The following is an 18042-nucleotide window of genomic DNA, read 5'->3' on the forward strand; positions in this document are numbered from 1 at the left end:
GCTAGTTTTCCAGTTGCTGACTACAATAATTCCCACCCATCGTCTCAAATCGCATACAAGAAAACAGGGAAGAAGGGGGGTGAGGATAGAGAGAAGTGTACTTATCCTTGCAAATTATCATTGCCATACTAAAGAAGACACAGAGTGTTTAAAACTTATCTGTCTTCAATCAGATAAAATTTAGATAAAAGAGAATGACTTAAATAGTTAATATTTGCCTTAGGTAAAATTCAGTTTAAATCAAGTATCTGTATTGTACCAAGTTTTATTCAAGCAGCTAAACATCAACATTAAAGAACAGGAGCATGCTTTCAAAGCTGTCCAAGATAGCAGATGACAAGCGTCCCTTCCCCCCCAATAAGTTTTTCTGAAGAGTACAGTGGTGATACAGTTAAACCCTCTCAACTCTCAGAGACATAAAGCACTTGAATACTATGAAGAAACTTGGTAACTTCCGAAGTTAAAAACATGAGAAAATTTGCTTCAAATGACCACATTCATATTCATGCACAGTGGTTTTATACTTTCAGTCTTCATAAGCTATCAAAAGCTGCATGTGATATTCTGAACTATTTGAACAGTAAATCTTACTTTCATCAAGTCTTTGAGATAGGAAAAAGTGTACAACTGGTCTAATTAAGAAGTGTTAAGTTTTGGTCAGATTAACAGAACAGAATGTAAACTTCTCATGTAGAACTTCTCTGATGTTTTGTTAAACATCTGTTTTTCCTACTTCACTTCCTGTTCTCTCTCTTTCTCTCCCTCCCCCACCAGACAGGAAATAGTCTTGACAACAAATGAATCAGCTAGAAGTAGAACTAAGCAGCCATCAGCTGATTCTTCATTGTTTACAGGCACAGACACTTCAAAAAACATTGCCGCTTTTTTTCGTCCTAAGTAACCCTGGTTGTCCTAACTTCACATCATTAAAATCAACAAATAAAGACAGCAGAACAAGCAGTCCACAGAGCTAAGCAGTCATTTTTGATTTCAAGACAGAAAAAAAACAAACCAAGAAACACTTTCCTCAAAGTAACAGAAATTGTAACAGCTGTTGTAATTGTCAAGTCACGGGACCTGCAAATGTCTATTTCTAGGTTCATCTTTGAAAAAAGCCACCCAAAGAGAAAAAGCTCTAAATAAAATCCCAAACAGCAATACATTTGCTCTTTAGAAGCCATCTGGAAAAGCAACAGTATTGTTCATGTTCTATAGCAGCCTCTATATTCAGGGGATGTGCTATTACAATGCCAACTCCACGTTTGTATTACTTTTACTTCCAAATTTTTCTCTTTCCTTATGAAAACTTAACTCCAATAAACACAGCAATTGTGAGAATTATTTCAAATTTGAAATTAGTATTCAACATAAGCAATTTCTATGGAAACTGACTTATTTTAGGACTGTTAGAGGGTTTATATTTTATCTGTTAACTATGCCTAACAACATTTAAACATTCAGTACACCAAATACAAGTCTTAATACTTTTGGACCTCCTATCTCACATTCCAAAAATGAATTAAAAGTTAAAATTATTGTCATGTTTGAGACAGCATGCAAGCCACTTAAAAAAGAAAACAAGAACTATGGACAACTAGCTCCATAGTACAAGATTATATTACTACAGCTAGTCCAGCTATTCAGCTCTGAAAGAGTTCAAGTGTGTCTCTTACCACAATTGCATGCGGAGAATGCACTAAGGCCTTAAGTTCATTCAGGTCGTTCTCAGCCTGCAGAAATTGGCATAAGAAAAACAAAACAAAACAAAACAAAAAGTATATAAGAAGGGTGAATTTTGAATACTCTCACAGATACTATGAATTTAAACAGTGGTTAATACAGTCCTATAATCCCTACGTTACCTTATCCCATTCTCCTTCCATGACATGATTGCGGAATTTGGTAGCAGAAGGATGTTCTAAACGACATCCTGACTCTTGCATGAGAAGATCAACAGTCTGGCTGCAGGAGAGATACAGTGTAAAAAAACCCGACCAGTTTTACCCTCACAAATACACCGCCTGCTATGATAACAGTTAGCCACATTCAAACGTAAGTTTAATAAAGTAAGAACACTATGACCAGATTCAGACACTTGTCCAAAAGATTATCTCAGTTGCCTGAGACATGTAAACAGCTGCCTATGTCTAAAACAAGTCATCAATTAGTTTGAGAGCTTTACTGAAGTACCATGAAGTATGTGACTTACCAGCCACCACAAACAGCCAGCCCTGCATAGAAGATAGGCTTCATGAAGGAAGAGACAGACCATAAACCTGTTAGCTACTGGCTACTAACCCCTGCCCCCCTCCCCACCTCCCATAAAACAACACAGAGAGCTACCGCATCTACAACAGGCCTAATTTTTTCTTCATCACGTATCAGAAGACTGGCTCCTTAAAATAAAATAAACAAACTCGTGAACCTGTAAGCCCTCCCCCTTTTACACTAAAAATAGCTTATTTACTGTGGTGTCGTCTATGAACAGTCACGAGTTGTCTGCTGCTGTAAACTTGCTTCTTGTGTCAGGGGCAATTTATTTTATGTACTAAGTTCTTTATAATTGACCCATCCCGCAGTGTTTTGAAGACTTGTTTTGTGGTAGCTACGTGAAGACTTTGGATTCCTGCTCCAAAATGACGACGTGTTGCCTTTAGCTTTACTCACGCACACACACACACACACAAGTGTTGTGATTAAATTCTTAGGCCTCCCTTACTCCACTGTAAAATTATTTTCCTTATTCCGATTTCAACAGCCAACACGCTCGCTCCCGGTCCCCAGATAAGATTATTATCAAAAACACGTGGCCGGAACAAATCTGCAAAGGCCTTCACCGTCTGCAGGGACGCAGGGTTTCACGCAGGAACAAAACCGCCTATTTCGGTGACAGTTTAATTTCTGCCAGCTGACGAGCGAAACCTTGGAGCTCATCTGCAGAAAGCCACCCCCTCCGCCCAGCCGTGCGGGCACCATTACGCTTACCAGCTAACTTCTCCCCCGCTAACACACCGCTATCGATCCGCCTTATCGCGCCCGACTTCCATATTGCCGGCCCCGGCCCAGGAAGCTCCCGGCCTGTCCCTTCCGAGAGGCGACGGGCACGGCCGAGGGGAAGGCGCCTCCAGCTCCATTTTGGCAGGGGCCCTGCCCCGCGGAGAGCTGCCCCCGCACCGCTCCCCCCTCGCGGGGGAGCGACAGCGCAGCTTTAGCCCCCGGAGGCCCCTTCCTGGCCGCCGAAGGGCCCGGCAGCCCTCCTACCGGCCCAGCTCTCCCCGTGCCCTCCCCTCGCAGGACGGCGACACGCGACGGGGGGGGGTCCCTCCCGGCCCCCAGCTGCGCTCCCCCTCGCCCTTCCCCGCCTCCGCGGCCACTTACTTGAGGCCCAGGCCGTGGAGGTGCTGCCCGATCAGCCGGATCACGTCCTCGTCGGACTGCGAGAGCCGCTTCTTCTTCTTCAGGGCGCTGCCGCCGCCGCCGCCGCCCCCCAGCTCTGCGGCGGCCGGGCCGGGCCCCCCGGCGGCGGGCACCCCGTTGTTGACGCTGAGGCCGCCGGGGCTGCCGCCGCCGCTGTTGGCCGAGGGCAGCAGCCCGTTGGCGTGCGCCAGCTGGTCGCCGGCGGTCGTGCCCGCCGAGGCCTCGCCGTTCTGGGCGCCCAGGCAGCCCAGCTCCGGGCCCTGCGGCGGCTGCGGCTGCTGCTGCTGCTGCTGGCCCCCTCCTGCCCCGTTGGCCTGCATGGCGCTGCCGCCGCTGCTAGCGCTGCCGCCGCTGCTGCTGCTGCTGCCTCTGAGCGGGGCGGCGGCGGGGGCGAGCCCGGCGGGGAGCGAGGGGGACTGGGACGAGGTGAGGCCTGCTCTGCCCGCGGAAGCCCCGGGCTCTCCTGCTCCCTCCGCCGCCGCCGCCGCCGGGGAGGCCCGGGCTTTCTTCCGCGGGGGCGGGGAGGCTCCGCCGGTGTCCGAGTCGGAGGAGGAGGAAGCGGAGGCCAGAGTTTCCTCGCCGAGAGCGGCCGTGGTGGGAAGCCGGGGGGGCGAGGAGGGGGGAGGCGGGGGGCGGCGGGGGTGAGGGGAGGCGGAGCGGGGCCCTGTGCCCCCGGGGGTCCCGGAGGCAGCGCCGCCGCCCGCTCGGGGCTCCCTCTGGCGATGGCGGCCGCCGCTGCCCTGAGCCCCCGCCCGGCAGCCCCAGGCGCCCGGCCCGCTCCGCTCGCTGCCCGCCGGGTTTGTCTCCTCACAGCCCAGCTGCAGCCTAATGGAGTCCGGGCCGGGACGTCACAGGAAATTCCTATACTGCCCCCTACACACACTTCCGCCGCCCGGGGCTGGGGGTGGGGTGCGGGCGCTATAGGGGCAGGGGGGTACGGCCGCCTGCCGGGCCGCTGCTGGCCGGCGGCGGGGTGAGGGGTCGGGGGCGCTGCTGGAGGTGCCCGGCCCGGCCCGGCCCGGCCCGGCCCGGGGGTACCGCCTGGCACCGCCTGGTGCACGTAGGGCCCGGGGCTGGGAGGTGTGAAGGCGTGTGCCGGGGGCGCCTCGCTGGGAAATGGTCGTCCCCAGGGTGGAGGGGGCTTAAGGAAGTTTCCTGAAGCAATCAGGAGGGGTTTTGGGGTTGTTTTTGTCTGGTTGGTTTTAAAAAGGAGAAATACCCGGCGACATAGCGGCCTCTCGTTGCCGAGGTTGGTCACTGGTAGGGCTCGGACCCGGGCATGGCTTCTGCAGTCGTGATGTGTGTTAGCACCAAAGAGGGAGGACATGGTGTTTCTGCACGGGATCTGACGTTTTACGGTACAGAAGTGTTGAGGTGTGGGGCGTGTTTGCCAGGATAGTCTGTCAGAAGACATTGGGCATTTCGGGGTTTCCAGTCTCTGCTCAGAGGTGTCTTTCTGTATGCCTCCTGTGTGATGGAAACTGAAAGCCATAGCCAAGCCTCTGGTCAAAAGTCATGAGACAAGTAAAATCCTGTTTGAAAACAATCTCTTGAATATGTTGTGTGTTGTTTGGTTTTAGAGCCTGGAATTTTCATCTTTGATACTTTCAAACTTTCCTCCAAAATGCAGAGCAAAATAAGTGTTTTCATTAATGGAAGCAGAGATTAACATCTAATCATCTGCTTTCAGAAGCCAAGGTTTAAAGAACACTGAATATTTCCAATTAATGATAAAAAGATAAGTTTGGACAATAGTGCTTTCTTTGGAGTACAACTTTGAAGAAGTCAGACTGAGGGAAAACGCCTCAAGACCAGTGTAGAAGTTTGTGAAGAGACAAAATACTTCAAAAGGATGAAACTAGAGAAAACAAGACTGCATGGAGACAGTTGAAGTAGATACCATAGCTTACCCCTGTTCATAGGTCTCAAAAGCTATTTGACTGGTAACAGCTGAAGCACACTTAAATCAGAGGGAGAGGCTGGAAAAAGCTTTGTCACACAGAGTTCTGCCCACGTGTGGCTGTAGGATTAAATTCAACATTGGTCTTCCAGAGAGAGAGGACCGTTTTGGTTTTGTATTCCTTAGTTCACCAGCCACTACTGGAGAATGCATTGCTTGTGTTTTAGTCACTTCAGCGCAGCTGTTATCTCTTCTCGTCTCCATTGCTCTGTCTCTTCTTCATTCTTGAGGTCATCTTCCTCATTCCTCTCACTCTCCAGTTGCCATGATTGAGTTTATAATCCAATGATTCGGGGTAAGGTTGCAGGAACAGCACCCAGAGCAACACAGAGCCTGTGGAGATGCCTTACAAAGCAAACTAAGGAGCAATATGCATTTTTTTTCAAGAAGGTAAAGTTGCCCGTTATTCCTTCCTGCTCAGCGTCCGGGGGATGAAAGCCCTTTACCAACATTACCAGTTTGTGACACTGTTCCTCCAGCTGCTTTAATCTGCTGTGCTCCTCTTGCAGTGCCTGGAGAGCCTGGCCTTCCCTCATCAGTCACTGCTTTGATCACCTGCATGTAGCCTGCTGCTCCCACACACCAACTCCTGTGCTGTGTCAGTCACGTTGGAGGAGTTGGAAGGAGGAAAGATGCTGATGAGTCTGTGAAGAGCACATCTGTGATGAAAGAAGAAGAATCCCTTTACTGTAGCTGGGTGATATATGGATAAGCAGCTCTATATACCTATCTGTGGTGGGAAAGGCTCCTGCAGAGTAGCAATATATCCCACTCATTCCAATTAAATATTCTAAGGGAGTAAGAGCAGTGTTTGGAGTTGAACCTAAAATATCGCTTTTAAGAGGTACATATTGCTGCATTAATCACGGTTAAAGTTCTTACACCCCCCTCCCTGCCTCATTTCCTTCCCTGGGGGAGGAAATATCCCAGTAGAAACACAAAGAACTGGAGGAAGAAGCTCGGTGTTGGAATGGCACAGGCCCTTGGCTTCCGTGCCAGGGGAAGCTGGGACACGACATTTGAAAGTTTCTCAGGATCCCAGCTGACATGAAAGTGTAGGAGAATGATTCAGAGCCCCTGGTGTGGAGAGTGTGCCTCAGCCAGATCCTAGCCCATGTGTGGAAAGTTCCTGGAGCAGTTCCTGCTCCTTTCTTTCCTCTTCATCACCAAGAGGGGATCCTGAGACAGGTCTGTGGCTTAGCAGACCTTCCTCCTTATAATGCAGAAAGGAAAAGGAGAAATGGGAAAGGGACAATGACACCATGCTTGGGAAATGTTTCAGTAGTTGAGCACCGATTTGGAACCTTCTATTTCACACTCTCATGAGAGACAGCCAATTTAATGGAAGTCCAAATAAACATGCTTCTATTGAGCAATTTGGCAAATCAGCAGTTAAATACAATGCATCTCTCTTGTGTCAAAGACTTTATTATAATAGACGTATGCATTCATTGTACTCAGACAACTTCAAAGTTTCCCAAAAGTAGAGAAGAGATGTAACAGTTCACCAATGAAAATTGACAAATTTGTAAACACCCACAAGAAAAAAAAAGGCAACCTTAAATACAGCTGTGATGATATCAAACATGTTACTGAAGTACAGTACGTTTTGCTTTAGAGGATGGGGCAGGAAGTCCAGATCTGAATAATAGGAAGGAACTCTTTCATTAAGGGGCTGGTTTTTTGATGGTAATCGTATGAAGCTGCTTAGGCAGAGCTGAAATACTACAAAATAGAGAAAGTCATGGGGAGATGGATTAGTAGTCAAAGCTGCACTGTGAGCGTAAGGAACCATTTGACTCCTCTTGTCAGATGCATGTGTGTATACTTAGGATCATAGAATGGATTGGGTTGGAAGGCACCTACCTTAAAGATCACCTAGTTTCAACCCCCTGTGCCTTTACCACCACCACTGTACACACAGTTTCCTTTTCCTTTTCTTCTGCACTGAATTTGAGGTTACTGGAAGCAAAACGACTAAAAACAAAAAAGGAAGAAAGAATGGTTTAGAATAAGGGCATTTTTTCATAGTACCAACTAAATAAATGCTTGAACAGACACCTGCCTATGCTTGTAACTTTCAAAAGATGAGACAGATGAAAAACAACCACCTTTCTTACACAGCATTCCTAGAAAGCAGTCAGTAGATAGAGGATTTGTAAGCAAACCACACTGGGCCATCACCTTATGCAGAAGATGGGCAGTATTTTAGTGAAGGAGCAGAGTCTGGAAAGCCAAAGCTTGGCTGGAGTTGAAACAGAAAAAGAATAAATGCGAGGTGCAACAAAAAGGGCTTTTACAGGAACAGCAGCAGAAGGAAGGTGAAGAAAAATGTGGGAACGAAAATTTGCTGTAGAATTAGTCACTGACCTAGTGGTAAAGAGTGAGGAGAAGGCTGAGATTCTCAATACCTCCTTTGACCTTTACAGGAAGAAAATCCTTCTGCATCTCCCTAGCTTCTGTGGCCAGTAGCAGAGTGCAGAGAAGGAGACTAGGAGACTGCCCGTCCTGGTGGACGAAGGAAGTTCAGCACGGGAATTTCAACACCTACAGGGCTGCATTATCAGTGTACCCAGCAGGTGTATGCTCTCTGTGCGTCACTGGTGAGTCCACATTTGATATCCAGTGTCCAGTTTGGGGTCTTCCGGTACAAGAGACATAGAGCGGCCTAGAGCAAGTTCAGGAGAGGCTGCTAGGGTGGTAGGGGCTAGAGCAGGTGGTGTACAAGGAGAAGCTGAGGAAGTGGGTTTGACTGCAGCAGGATCTAACTGCAGTGGTCGGCTTCCCCAGGGGAATCACAGAGAAGACAGCACAAGGCTTCTCTTCAGGGTGCGCACTAAGAGGACAAGAGACAAAAATCAGAAGTTGCACCTGGAGAAATTCCAACTGTGCATAGGAAAAAATTTCAAAGTGAAAGTGGTCATATACTGGAACAGGTTCCCAGAGAGACTGTGGACTTTCCATCCATGGACATACTAAAAACTGGACTGGACAAGGCCCTGGTCAAAACTCTGAGCAACCTTGTCTAGCTTTGAAAACAGCTAGAGGTTGAATAAGTGACCTGCAGAGGATCTCTCCCCACTTTATTTTTTGCTACGATTCTAAATATACTTCCTGGAAGAATCTCTGTGGTATGGGGGAGCAATATTGGTGACTCAATAAGTGTCATGTCTCAGGGGTTACTGATACTATGCCCCAAAGCTTCAGTAAGGACACTGTTGGCAAAGATAAGGGCATTAGAGCTATTGTTGCAACTTAATTAAATATTAGGTAATCACACTATGTCTTCTGTCCACCAAAGTCATGTGCATTAGATTGATGATGACCTCTGCACTCTCCTAGGCAATCACAACATGACATGGTAACAAAAATATCAGAAAGTGCTGAAGATTCCATGTAGTATGGAATATCTTGTTTAAGACGATCTGATGTGTGGTCAGTACAACTTCTCATATAAAGAACATACATGACATGCATTTTCCTATGTCTTTCTGGATGCCCAGGATGCCATGTATTGGGACAAGTTGAATTTATCTTCATGGGCAGATAAAGCATGCATGTGCAAGAGGTCTGAAGCTAGGCTTGTACTTACTGTGCAACTTCTCTGAGCATGTACAGCAAGACAATATCGCATATGCTGTGACTCTTACATGTCAGGCTTGCTTTGCATGCATGATTTATCTGTCTGGGACTACCCTAGATATCAGCCTGCAAAATCTGTCTGTGTGTACTGTGGTATATTAGTCACATTGAGATGCACTAGAAAGTTATTTGTAGCCTGGATTTGGAAAGATGGTAGGTCACCAAGGGATGTTTCCACACTTGCAACAGGCAGAATAGCAGCATGCTTGCACTTTTTTTTTTTTCTTGACACCTTGATATGCGTAAATGTTAATTCTAACACTTACTGAATCGCACTCTGACTTTGTGTGCAGTAGGAGCTATTTTGTTCTGTGGGGTTTTCCAGGCCCATTGTTTAGAATGACTCCTGTAGTCTGTGTAGTCCTTAATATTAGCGTGTAGAGTTTGTGTCCAGAACTCAGATGGGTTATTGGTGTTTATGTGCAAGACTAGATTTATCATTCTATTGTTGCAGTTATTTTACTTTTCTTACTTGCGGGTTGCTCCCCTGCCTTTTACTTTGTGCTGGCTCTCAAGGCAATTGTTATTTCAGGCTTGGTAATTGTGTCTGCCAACTCCTACGTAGCTCCTAGAGCTTAACCCTGAGTGGGGTAACACTGCGCTTTCTGTTGCCTAGCCATTGAATTGTGCCCTGCCTCTCCCAGAGTGACATGTATGGTAGTCCTTTCTCTCTCCTTTTTCTGTTTTCTCTAGAGGGTTATATTGCAATGAGCTCTTGCACCTGGAACTAAAAATTCAAGACCAGGCATGTTGGCTGTAGTATCGCATATCCACTCTGAAATGGGCAGAGAGGGGAAGTTATTACGTAATCACCAGCAGATTATATCTTAATGTTGAGATTGTGAATAGCTCCTTGGAGCCCAGGGATTACTTAGTAATCTTTTTTTCCTTCTTAATCAGGAATATATGGTTTTCCAAACTCTATGTTTAAAAAAGCATGCGAACCACCAGACCCTCCTTACATGTTTTGGACAAGAGATTAAAGGTTATTATCACAGTGTCATTGCACTACTATTTAAGTGCTCCTTATTTTAAGGTGAAGTCACTAGTTTTTGCTGCAACTGTTTGTTTGCTTAAAGTACAACTTCCTGCACAAACTTCTCCATCCTTGTTGTTGCATATTATTTACATTAGAAATAAAAAGCCATGAAGTTAGAGAAAAAATGCACTCACGTGGCTCCATACATTTACATGGTAAAAAATCTTCACCACTTCACCGAATTTGTAAGTTTCACAGTGCATCAGCTCTGACACTACTACTCATACTTAAGACCTTGTAATGTTTCAAATACCTGCTATTTTTTTATTTTTTATTTTTATTTTTGTCTTTGACAAAAATATTTGGGCTTTAGGTAATAAAACAACCTGGTTTCTCAAATAGGAAAGGTTATGTTCCCCAAATTTTCTAACTTGGCTGGTTTTTGTTTGTTCGTTTTTCAAGAGGATACAGTCTGTGGAATATAGGTGGACATATTTTTTACTGACGTTTGAGGTGACTAATATAAGTTATTTGAATCTTTGCCTCATAAATAATATAGTCATTTCAAATACATGCAAATTAAACCTTTATGCTTTTGTGGCTTCTCTCTTAAAGAAGAATGCCAAGAGAGTTTTTGAAGCATGGCATGATAGGAGGGCTTTACTAACATTCATTTGGCATTATCAGTTTGACTAATAGGAAGGACACGCTATATATTGCCATTTCTATTTTTATCTGTCACTGCATGTTAATACAAGATAGTCAGTTAGGCCTATACAATTTCTGAATTCATTCCCAGTTCTCTATAAATACCAATGTCTTTTATTTAAGCACCTCCTATTTAATAGCACTTCTTCCAAATGCCACATCTGAGAGTGGAGCATGTCCTGCTGGATCCACACAGCGCTGAGAGGCATGGTGGGGATTAGTTCCAGCTGGAAGGGGGAAAGGTAAGATTTTCAAAACTGGGACCAAAGGCTTGGTCCCAAAGGCATGTTCCAGTGCCTACATAGACATGCTTCCATGTGTAGTACTATTTGCCACGTTGTCACAATTGGAACCTAGTGTTATGAATTATAACAGATCTATCATCTGAAAGATGTCCCCCTGTACTCAGCTCTGGTGAGGCCGCACCTCGAGCACTGTTCAGCTTTGGGCCCCTCTCTATAAGAAGAACATCGAGGCCCTGGAGCATGTCCAGAGAAGGGCAACGAAGCTGGTGAGGGGTCTGGAGAACAAGTCTTAGGAGGAGCGGCTGAGGGAGCTGGGATTGTTCAGTCTGGAGAAGAGGAGGCTCAGGGGTGACCTTATCGAGCTCCATGAGTACCTTAAAGGAGGCTGTAGCGAGGTGGGGGTTGGTCTGTTCTCCCACGTGCCCGGTGACAGGACGAGGGGGAATGGGCTAAAGTTGCACCAGGGGAGGTTTAGGCTGGATATTAGGAAGAACTTCTTTACTGAAAGGGTTGTTAGGCATTGGAATGGGCTGCCCAGAGAAGTGGTCGAGTCACCATCCCTGGAGGTCTTTAAAAGACGTTTAGATGTACAGCTTAGGGATATGGCTTAGTGGAGGACTTGTTAGTGTTAGGCCAGAGGTTGGACTCAGTGATCTTGGAGGTCTCTTCCAACCTAGATGATTCTGTGATTCTGTAAGTCTTAACTACTGCTGTATTGCACACTATAGCCACTTGAAACTTGACAGTACATTCTGAAATGAGCTCTGACTTTCTTTCCTGAAAACAAAGGCTCCTGTCCCTGAAGCTAAGAGAATCCCTCTGTGCTGTTAGAAGTGTGGTGCCAAAGATATGTAGTGCCAATGACACAGCTGAACAGGATGAGTTCCATTTTGCCAGGAGCATTGACAGAAATACAAAGTAGGTAGTTTGAGAAATCTGCTTTGCTGTTATTGTTGTAATAGCAATATTAGCAGGAAAATTTTGACAGAACTTTTTTTTTAAAACAAACAAACAAAAAAAATGTACATTGTGATATTAATCTCATCTGACTCTATATATCTGTCAATTAAGCAACTAGCCCAAGCTATTTTTCTAGGTATCCTCTGGAGAGATGGAGTCACTTACAGAGGTGATTCATCCCAGATACTTATTTTAGGAGGGGATGAATCACCTTCTGGTGCCTCTCTCCATAGACATTAGGGGGAGCCTAGTCCAACTAATTAGACTACATCACTATCTTCTTGGTGAGTAAAGTTAAAAGAGGTAAATTCTGGCATAAGTTCAATCACTTTAATGGTACATTTGAATTTGCAAAGACTGTCATCATGGGTCAAAGATGCCAATATGACACTGACAGTCACAGTAGGGTATGACAGTTGAGCACCTACTCCCATATTACTGTGAGGCCAACCTGTGGCTCATGAACTGCACGCAGTTCACAAGCTGTTCATAGTTGATTTCTGTGTTGGAGCCATACTGACACATCACTTCTTGGTGATCTGTCATTGTCTATCTCATTTCTCTTTTCCTTGGTAGAAATAAGAACAGTGACAGATATCAGGTATCCTGTCATAGAATGGCCTGGGTTGGAAGGGACCTCAAAGATCATCTAGTTCCAACCCCCCTGCCATAGGCAGGGATGCCACCCACTAGATCAGGTTGCTCAGGGCCTCATCTAACCTGGCCTCGTCTAACCTGAACACCTCTGGGGATGGGGCATCCACAACCTCTCTGGGCAACCTGTTCCAGTGCCTCACCACCTTCTGAGTGAAAAATTTCCTCCTAACATCTAAATCTCCCCTCTTTTAGTTTAAAACCGTTCCTCCTCATCCTGTCAATATCTGATCGAGCGAAGAGTTGCTCTCCATCTTTTTTATAAGTCCCCTTCAAGTTCTGAAAGTTTGCAATGAGGTCACCCCAGAGCCTTCTCTTCTCCAGGCTGAAGAGCCCCAGCTCTCTCAGCCTGTCTTCATAGAAGAGGTGCTCCAGCCCTCTGATCATCTTCGTGGCCCTCCTGCGGATGTTCTCTAACATCCACATTCTCTAGCCCCACATCCTTCTTGTGCTGGGTGCCCCAGACCTGGATGCAGCACTCCAGGTGGGGCCTCTCAAGGGCAGAGCAGAGGGGGACAGTCATCTCCCTCACCCTGCTGGTCACTCCTCTTTTAATGCAGCACAGGATGCAGTTGGTCTTCTGGGCTAAGCTTTCTTAACAAAACTCCAAAATATGCCTATTTGGTCCCTAAAACAATTCTCTTTTTTCATATTAATTTTAAATTTTATAAGGTCACTTACCCCACAAGAGATGCTTAAAAAGCCTTCTTCAGCAACATTTTGGTGGCATTATTTCAATATTGAGAAAAGACTTAGAGAAATCTACTTCATTGTTATAAATACCTGACCATACATATACCTTAAAATGTCTGTTATCAACACATTATGACTTTGTAGAAATCTTGTGGGATATTTATTGCTAAAACATCTTAATCTGTCTTTTCATACAGAACTAATATATTACTCTACTACTTACTTTCATCATTGATTAAATACTAATATTTTAATATCATTAACAAAAAAATAATATTGTTAACAAAAATGTATGGCAACTATTACATGAAATATAGACCATGCTATTTTACATATTCTTTAAAGTTTGTCATAGGAATTACAATTTTATCCATGCCTCCCAACATCTAATGTCTTTTATCATTTTACCTGTGTAACAAATATATCTATAAACATGAATTTAAATTATAAATACTTTAATGTATGAAACAAAACCCAGGTATTTTGAATACAGTTAGTAGAGGCAGATTCAGATTGTCAGCAGAACTGCCTTCATGACTTCACTTTTGAAACAAATCCTTTTGAATAATATTGCATAGGTGGCTATTGTACCATCAGGCAATTCCCAAACATAATTAAAATATTTCATTTTTTATTGAAGCCTTCTAGCAGGTTCAACCTGCACAATTTTATATTGGGCCATTGTAATCGTTAGAGAACAGCACTGCTCCAGTTTTCAAAAGGGAGCGTTTTCAGGGGCAAGGCACAGTAAAACCTCTGAAGTGGGGGAAGTTTTGCTGCTTCTGTAAACATAATCAAAATAAGACGTAGAAATCATCTCTCCTGTGGTATTTGACCTATGCTGATCTATGCTTTTATTTTCTTAATCAGTGGACTTGTATCAGTCTTTTCATTTCCTAGGATATTTTCATCAAGAGCTGTCAAATTCAACCATCACTTTTATTTGTCATTATATTCTGTGTGTACAGATCAGGCTGCAAATATTTCTTTCAGTTGTTTCAGAGGTTTTCAAAGGCAGGGAAGAGAATTATATTGTTCTGAGCGACACTGACATGGAAATAAATAACACTGAAACTTGGAAGAGTGTTAATTAGAAATTATTATAACCTGACTGACCTGGCTTGGCACTATGGTATCTCGCCAAACTGGCTTTTTATTCTTACGCGTGTCTGATTTGTTTTTGTGGTGAGAAGCTAATGATTTCATGGAATCATTTGGCTTAATCCTGCTTTTCTTACAGTATGGAAGTCTTATGTGAGGAAGAATAAATAAAATCAGAGCGAGGTTCACTGGGTGTGACCTATGGTGGTTAACCCAAATGATACTTTGCATAGTTTTCTATTTCAGTAAGTTTATATATATGGTATATTGGACCTGTTGTTTGTTTACTTAAATTAGATTTACATTCATTTCACTCTGAATTCCATTGTAACACTGGCTTAAACCTGTGTAATTCTTCTGGCTTCATTGCAGTTGTGTTGTTTTTTTATTTCTTAGTGGAATTAAGCCACAGTAGAGTCCATTGAAATAAGTGACCATTTTCTTGAATGATGTAGTGAAGCAATAACAACACGAGACCCAACCTACTGCAACTTTTAATCACATTGCCATCCTTGTAACTCTGCTGGGAAGAAGAAGGATGGCTATGCCTAGCTGGACTGGAATCTTACCTAAAGAGGTCCCTCATCCAAAACAGAGACAGATCTTTCTGTATGTCCGACACAGACATCAGAAGGCTATTTCCTAGAGTCTTTGAAGTGAGGTGGGTTTAACCTTTGGCATTTTCCTCACTCCAGTTCCTGCAGACACTGGCCTGTTGGCTAGGCAGTGGAAGCAGCCAGTCTCCTATAGTCTCCTGGGGCAGTTGGAGCAGCAGATCCCTGGCACTTGTCTGCCTTCCCAGCTGCTGGCCATGCTCATTAGTCGGGTGGAGTGCCCTGATGACACACCTATACAGCATCTTGTTTTGGAGTTAGCTTGGTAGGAGTGCTGCGCTGAGGTGTGCTGTCATATCCTACATTTAACTGTAGGTTTAAATGAGTAATTGGTCAGGTAGCTAAACCAAATTAATTCAGAATATGTAGCACAAGTGACGCAAATACCAAACAGGTGCCATGGGACCCCGCTTTGTGGCCAGTCCTGTGTTCAGTAATTGTCAGCGTGGTTTGACGTGTGGTTGTAAGCAACACAGGAGCATTCCCAATATGATGTATCATACCGTGCTTTTTGTATCTAGTTTTTCACAGTTGTTTTGTAATTTTCAGGAAGAATTCCTGGAGGGTTTTTTTGTTTTGTTTTGTTTTGTTTGTTTTTTCAATTCTCTTTGTAAGGTATGTAGTAGTAACCACAAATTGACATTTCATCCCATTACCTACAGTATGTAAACACAATGCGTATAATATCTGTGCGCCAGTAATCCCTATAGGACAAGGCAAGATGAACCCTATTTTCATAGATATTTAGTACAACATTGGCATCAGTCTTTCAAACTATGGGATAGGAAGCTATTATCGAGGAGGGATGGGAAGGGGGAAGAGGTGAAATAGTGTCACATTAGTGTGAACGGAAATGGCAGAAAGAATAATTTTGAGTCAGAGAAGCTTTTGGTAACCGACTGTATAGAAGTAATACAATAGCAAGGGGAGAAGAAGTCCATGGGTAAATCATGAGGAGTCAGTCCAAAATTTCCAAATACATTGTTGATGTTTGCTGGCAGCTTTTAATTTCAGCTGAAAGAAAAGAGCCTCTTAACCCCCCCCCCCCAAAAAAAAGAAAAAGAAAAAAAAGAAAAAAAGAAAAAAAAAGAAAAAAAAAAGGGGGAGGAGGGGAGAAAAAACAATTAATCCGTAACACTTTCCTCCTCCAACTCAAGTGACTGATAGTAAGGGAGCAGCTTTCAGACAAGGACCCTGGACCGAGTCCTGTTTGCGTACAGTGGAAGATTTCCAGCTGTATTTTAAAACACAATTCACCTCTTGTGTCTGAACTGTTAATGTGCAGTGGGGTCACTCACAACTTACACTATTGCTAGGACATTAATGGTCTAAATAACTGCACCTGCTATGTTAATGAAAGTGTGCATAATAGCTCCAGTAATTTAGAAAATTAGGTATTGTGTTGGGGTGGGGAGGAGGACAAGGAGGAGGAGACAAGGGTATAAGGGGCTAGAACTTGGTCAAAAGAAATACAGATTTCAGATCACTTGCTGTTTTATTGCTGCAAAGTTATCAGTGCTGCTAGTACAAAGCTTTAAGTATTTTAATGGCTGTATTCAACTGTGCACTTGAACGTGTTAAAGAGTAGGAGGGCTTTTCTGAGTAAGGAGAAAGGGAATTGGGATTATGTTAAGTAAAAAAAAAAAAAGCTGCCTATATTTTTGCTGTGAGATTTGTTTAAGTCTGATCACTGGCAGAATATACACCATCATCCTTCCTTGGATAATAAAATCACAGGATAACAGGACTAGAAGAGACTTTGAGCAATCTATTCCTTGCACCAGTCTGAGGGCAAGTATATCAATACGATTCCTGATAGATGGTTGCCCAACCCTTTTTTTAAATCCTTCACAAATTCCTCCAGCAATCTATTCAAGTCCTTAACTATGCCTACTGTTAAAAAGCCATTTCTAATATCTAATCTAAACCTCCCACCTGCAGTTTACACCCATTACTTCTCATTGTGCCATGCTGGGCACGAACAGCTTAATTTTCTTCCTTTCTGCATCCATCTTTTATGTATTAGATAACGCTTACATTCTTTTAAGTGAATATAGTGTAGGCCTTTTTGTGTACATTTAGGCTCAGAGGAAAATAGGTTAAAGGAAAAAAGTAAGAAAAATATGTTTCTAGCTGAGAGTCTTTTTAGCCAATTAGGAAGCAAGTGTCTGAGATGGAGCATTATGTAGCTGCCAGTTGGAAATACTGGGCAGGGCACAGAGATTTGCTTAAGGCAATCTAGGGCCCCAAACACATTGCATATGAGAGAGGCTGATGCCTGCCATGTGTTACACATCTGTTATGACAGAGCTTGTTTGGCATTTCTGTCTCACCTGCCCATGTCTCAGCCTGTATCTTGAAAGTGTCACCTGAACTGAGGCCAGCTGCTTCTGTTGAGCCTGATTTTTAGGGATTAAGTTATTTCTCTACTTCCTTTTTTAGTTCTCTCATTTTTTGAAATAGGAGATGGGTAAGAAAAAGTAGGAAATGAGAAATCTTGGAATGTTGCAGCAGCTACAAGTTGCCCGGCTGGTGGGGACAGAGACTGAAGGGTCAGAATTAGTCCCAAGCTCCTTCATTCGGCCCTCAAATGTTGAACTCCAGCATGTGCCAGGAAATGGCTTCCTCCTTCCTTCTTCAACTCTTACAGGTCCTAGCAAAGATCCCCAATACTCTGTTGTCCAGGATGATCTCCACCATGAGTCCCTGACTGATCTCATCACGCACTCCAAGTTGCTGTTCCTCAGCACACATACTGCAGGTACTTCTCGGGCATCCTGCAGACACTGCAGTGGCCCTGGGCAATTAGGAGCACTGGCCTGCTTGTCCTGACATACTTCGGCCATCTTGTGTGCCTGCTCCCAAGTGTCCATAGCCATGTGAGCCCTTCTTGATGGTGTTTCTCGAGGGTGTGTGGAGTCTGCAATGAAGCTTAATGGTTACACGGTTTAAAATTTGAAGTATGTTAGTCTGTATGATGGCAAATAATTTACTTTAAATGTTGCACATGGTGTTCTCTACACTTTGGATGCAGGGAGCAGCTCTCCAGTACTCCAGATACAAGGTCTA

At 44.3% G+C, this 18042-nt stretch overlaps 2 protein-coding genes across 18 annotated transcripts in view; one reads left to right on the plus strand and one right to left on the minus strand.

The window, feature by feature from the left end:
* WDR26 (WD repeat domain 26) overlaps positions 1-4265 on the minus strand; it is a 33662-nt gene extending 29397 nt beyond the window's left edge. For 2 of the 3 annotated variants that reach the window (XM_080586393.1, XM_080586392.1), the window contains exons 1-3: positions 3379-4265; positions 1863-1962; positions 1674-1730 (exon numbers count right to left, since the gene is read on the minus strand). In XM_080586393.1, the coding sequence (XP_080442519.1) occupies positions 1674-1730; positions 1863-1962; positions 3379-3737 (516 nt within the window). In that variant the 5' untranslated portion in view covers positions 3738-4265. Of the gene's footprint in view, positions 1-1673; positions 1731-1862; positions 1963-2985; positions 3288-3378 lie in introns of those variants that run through there. The other variant, XM_080586394.1, reaches the window with a different exon arrangement.
* Positions 4266-4413: 148 nt separating this feature from the next.
* Positions 4414-18042, plus strand: part of LOC308192622 (uncharacterized protein) — a 28802-nt gene continuing 15173 nt past the window's right edge. For 6 of the 15 annotated variants that reach the window (XR_013948928.1, XR_013948929.1, XR_013948930.1 and 3 more), the window contains exon 1: positions 4414-7980. Coding sequence is in view for 1 of the 15 variants with exons in the window: in XM_080586409.1 (XP_080442535.1) it covers positions 4697-4775; positions 7807-7980; positions 17624-17734 (364 nt within the window). In the remaining 14 variants the exon portion in view is untranslated. The other 9 variants (XR_013948926.1, XR_013948932.1, XR_013948933.1 and 6 more) reach the window with 5 other exon arrangements.

The sequence above is a fragment of the Anser brachyrhynchus genome (genome assembly GCF_964034855.1).
Source record: "Anser brachyrhynchus genome assembly, chromosome: 3".
In the NCBI taxonomy this organism is placed as follows: domain Eukaryota; kingdom Metazoa; phylum Chordata; class Aves; order Anseriformes; family Anatidae; genus Anser; species Anser brachyrhynchus.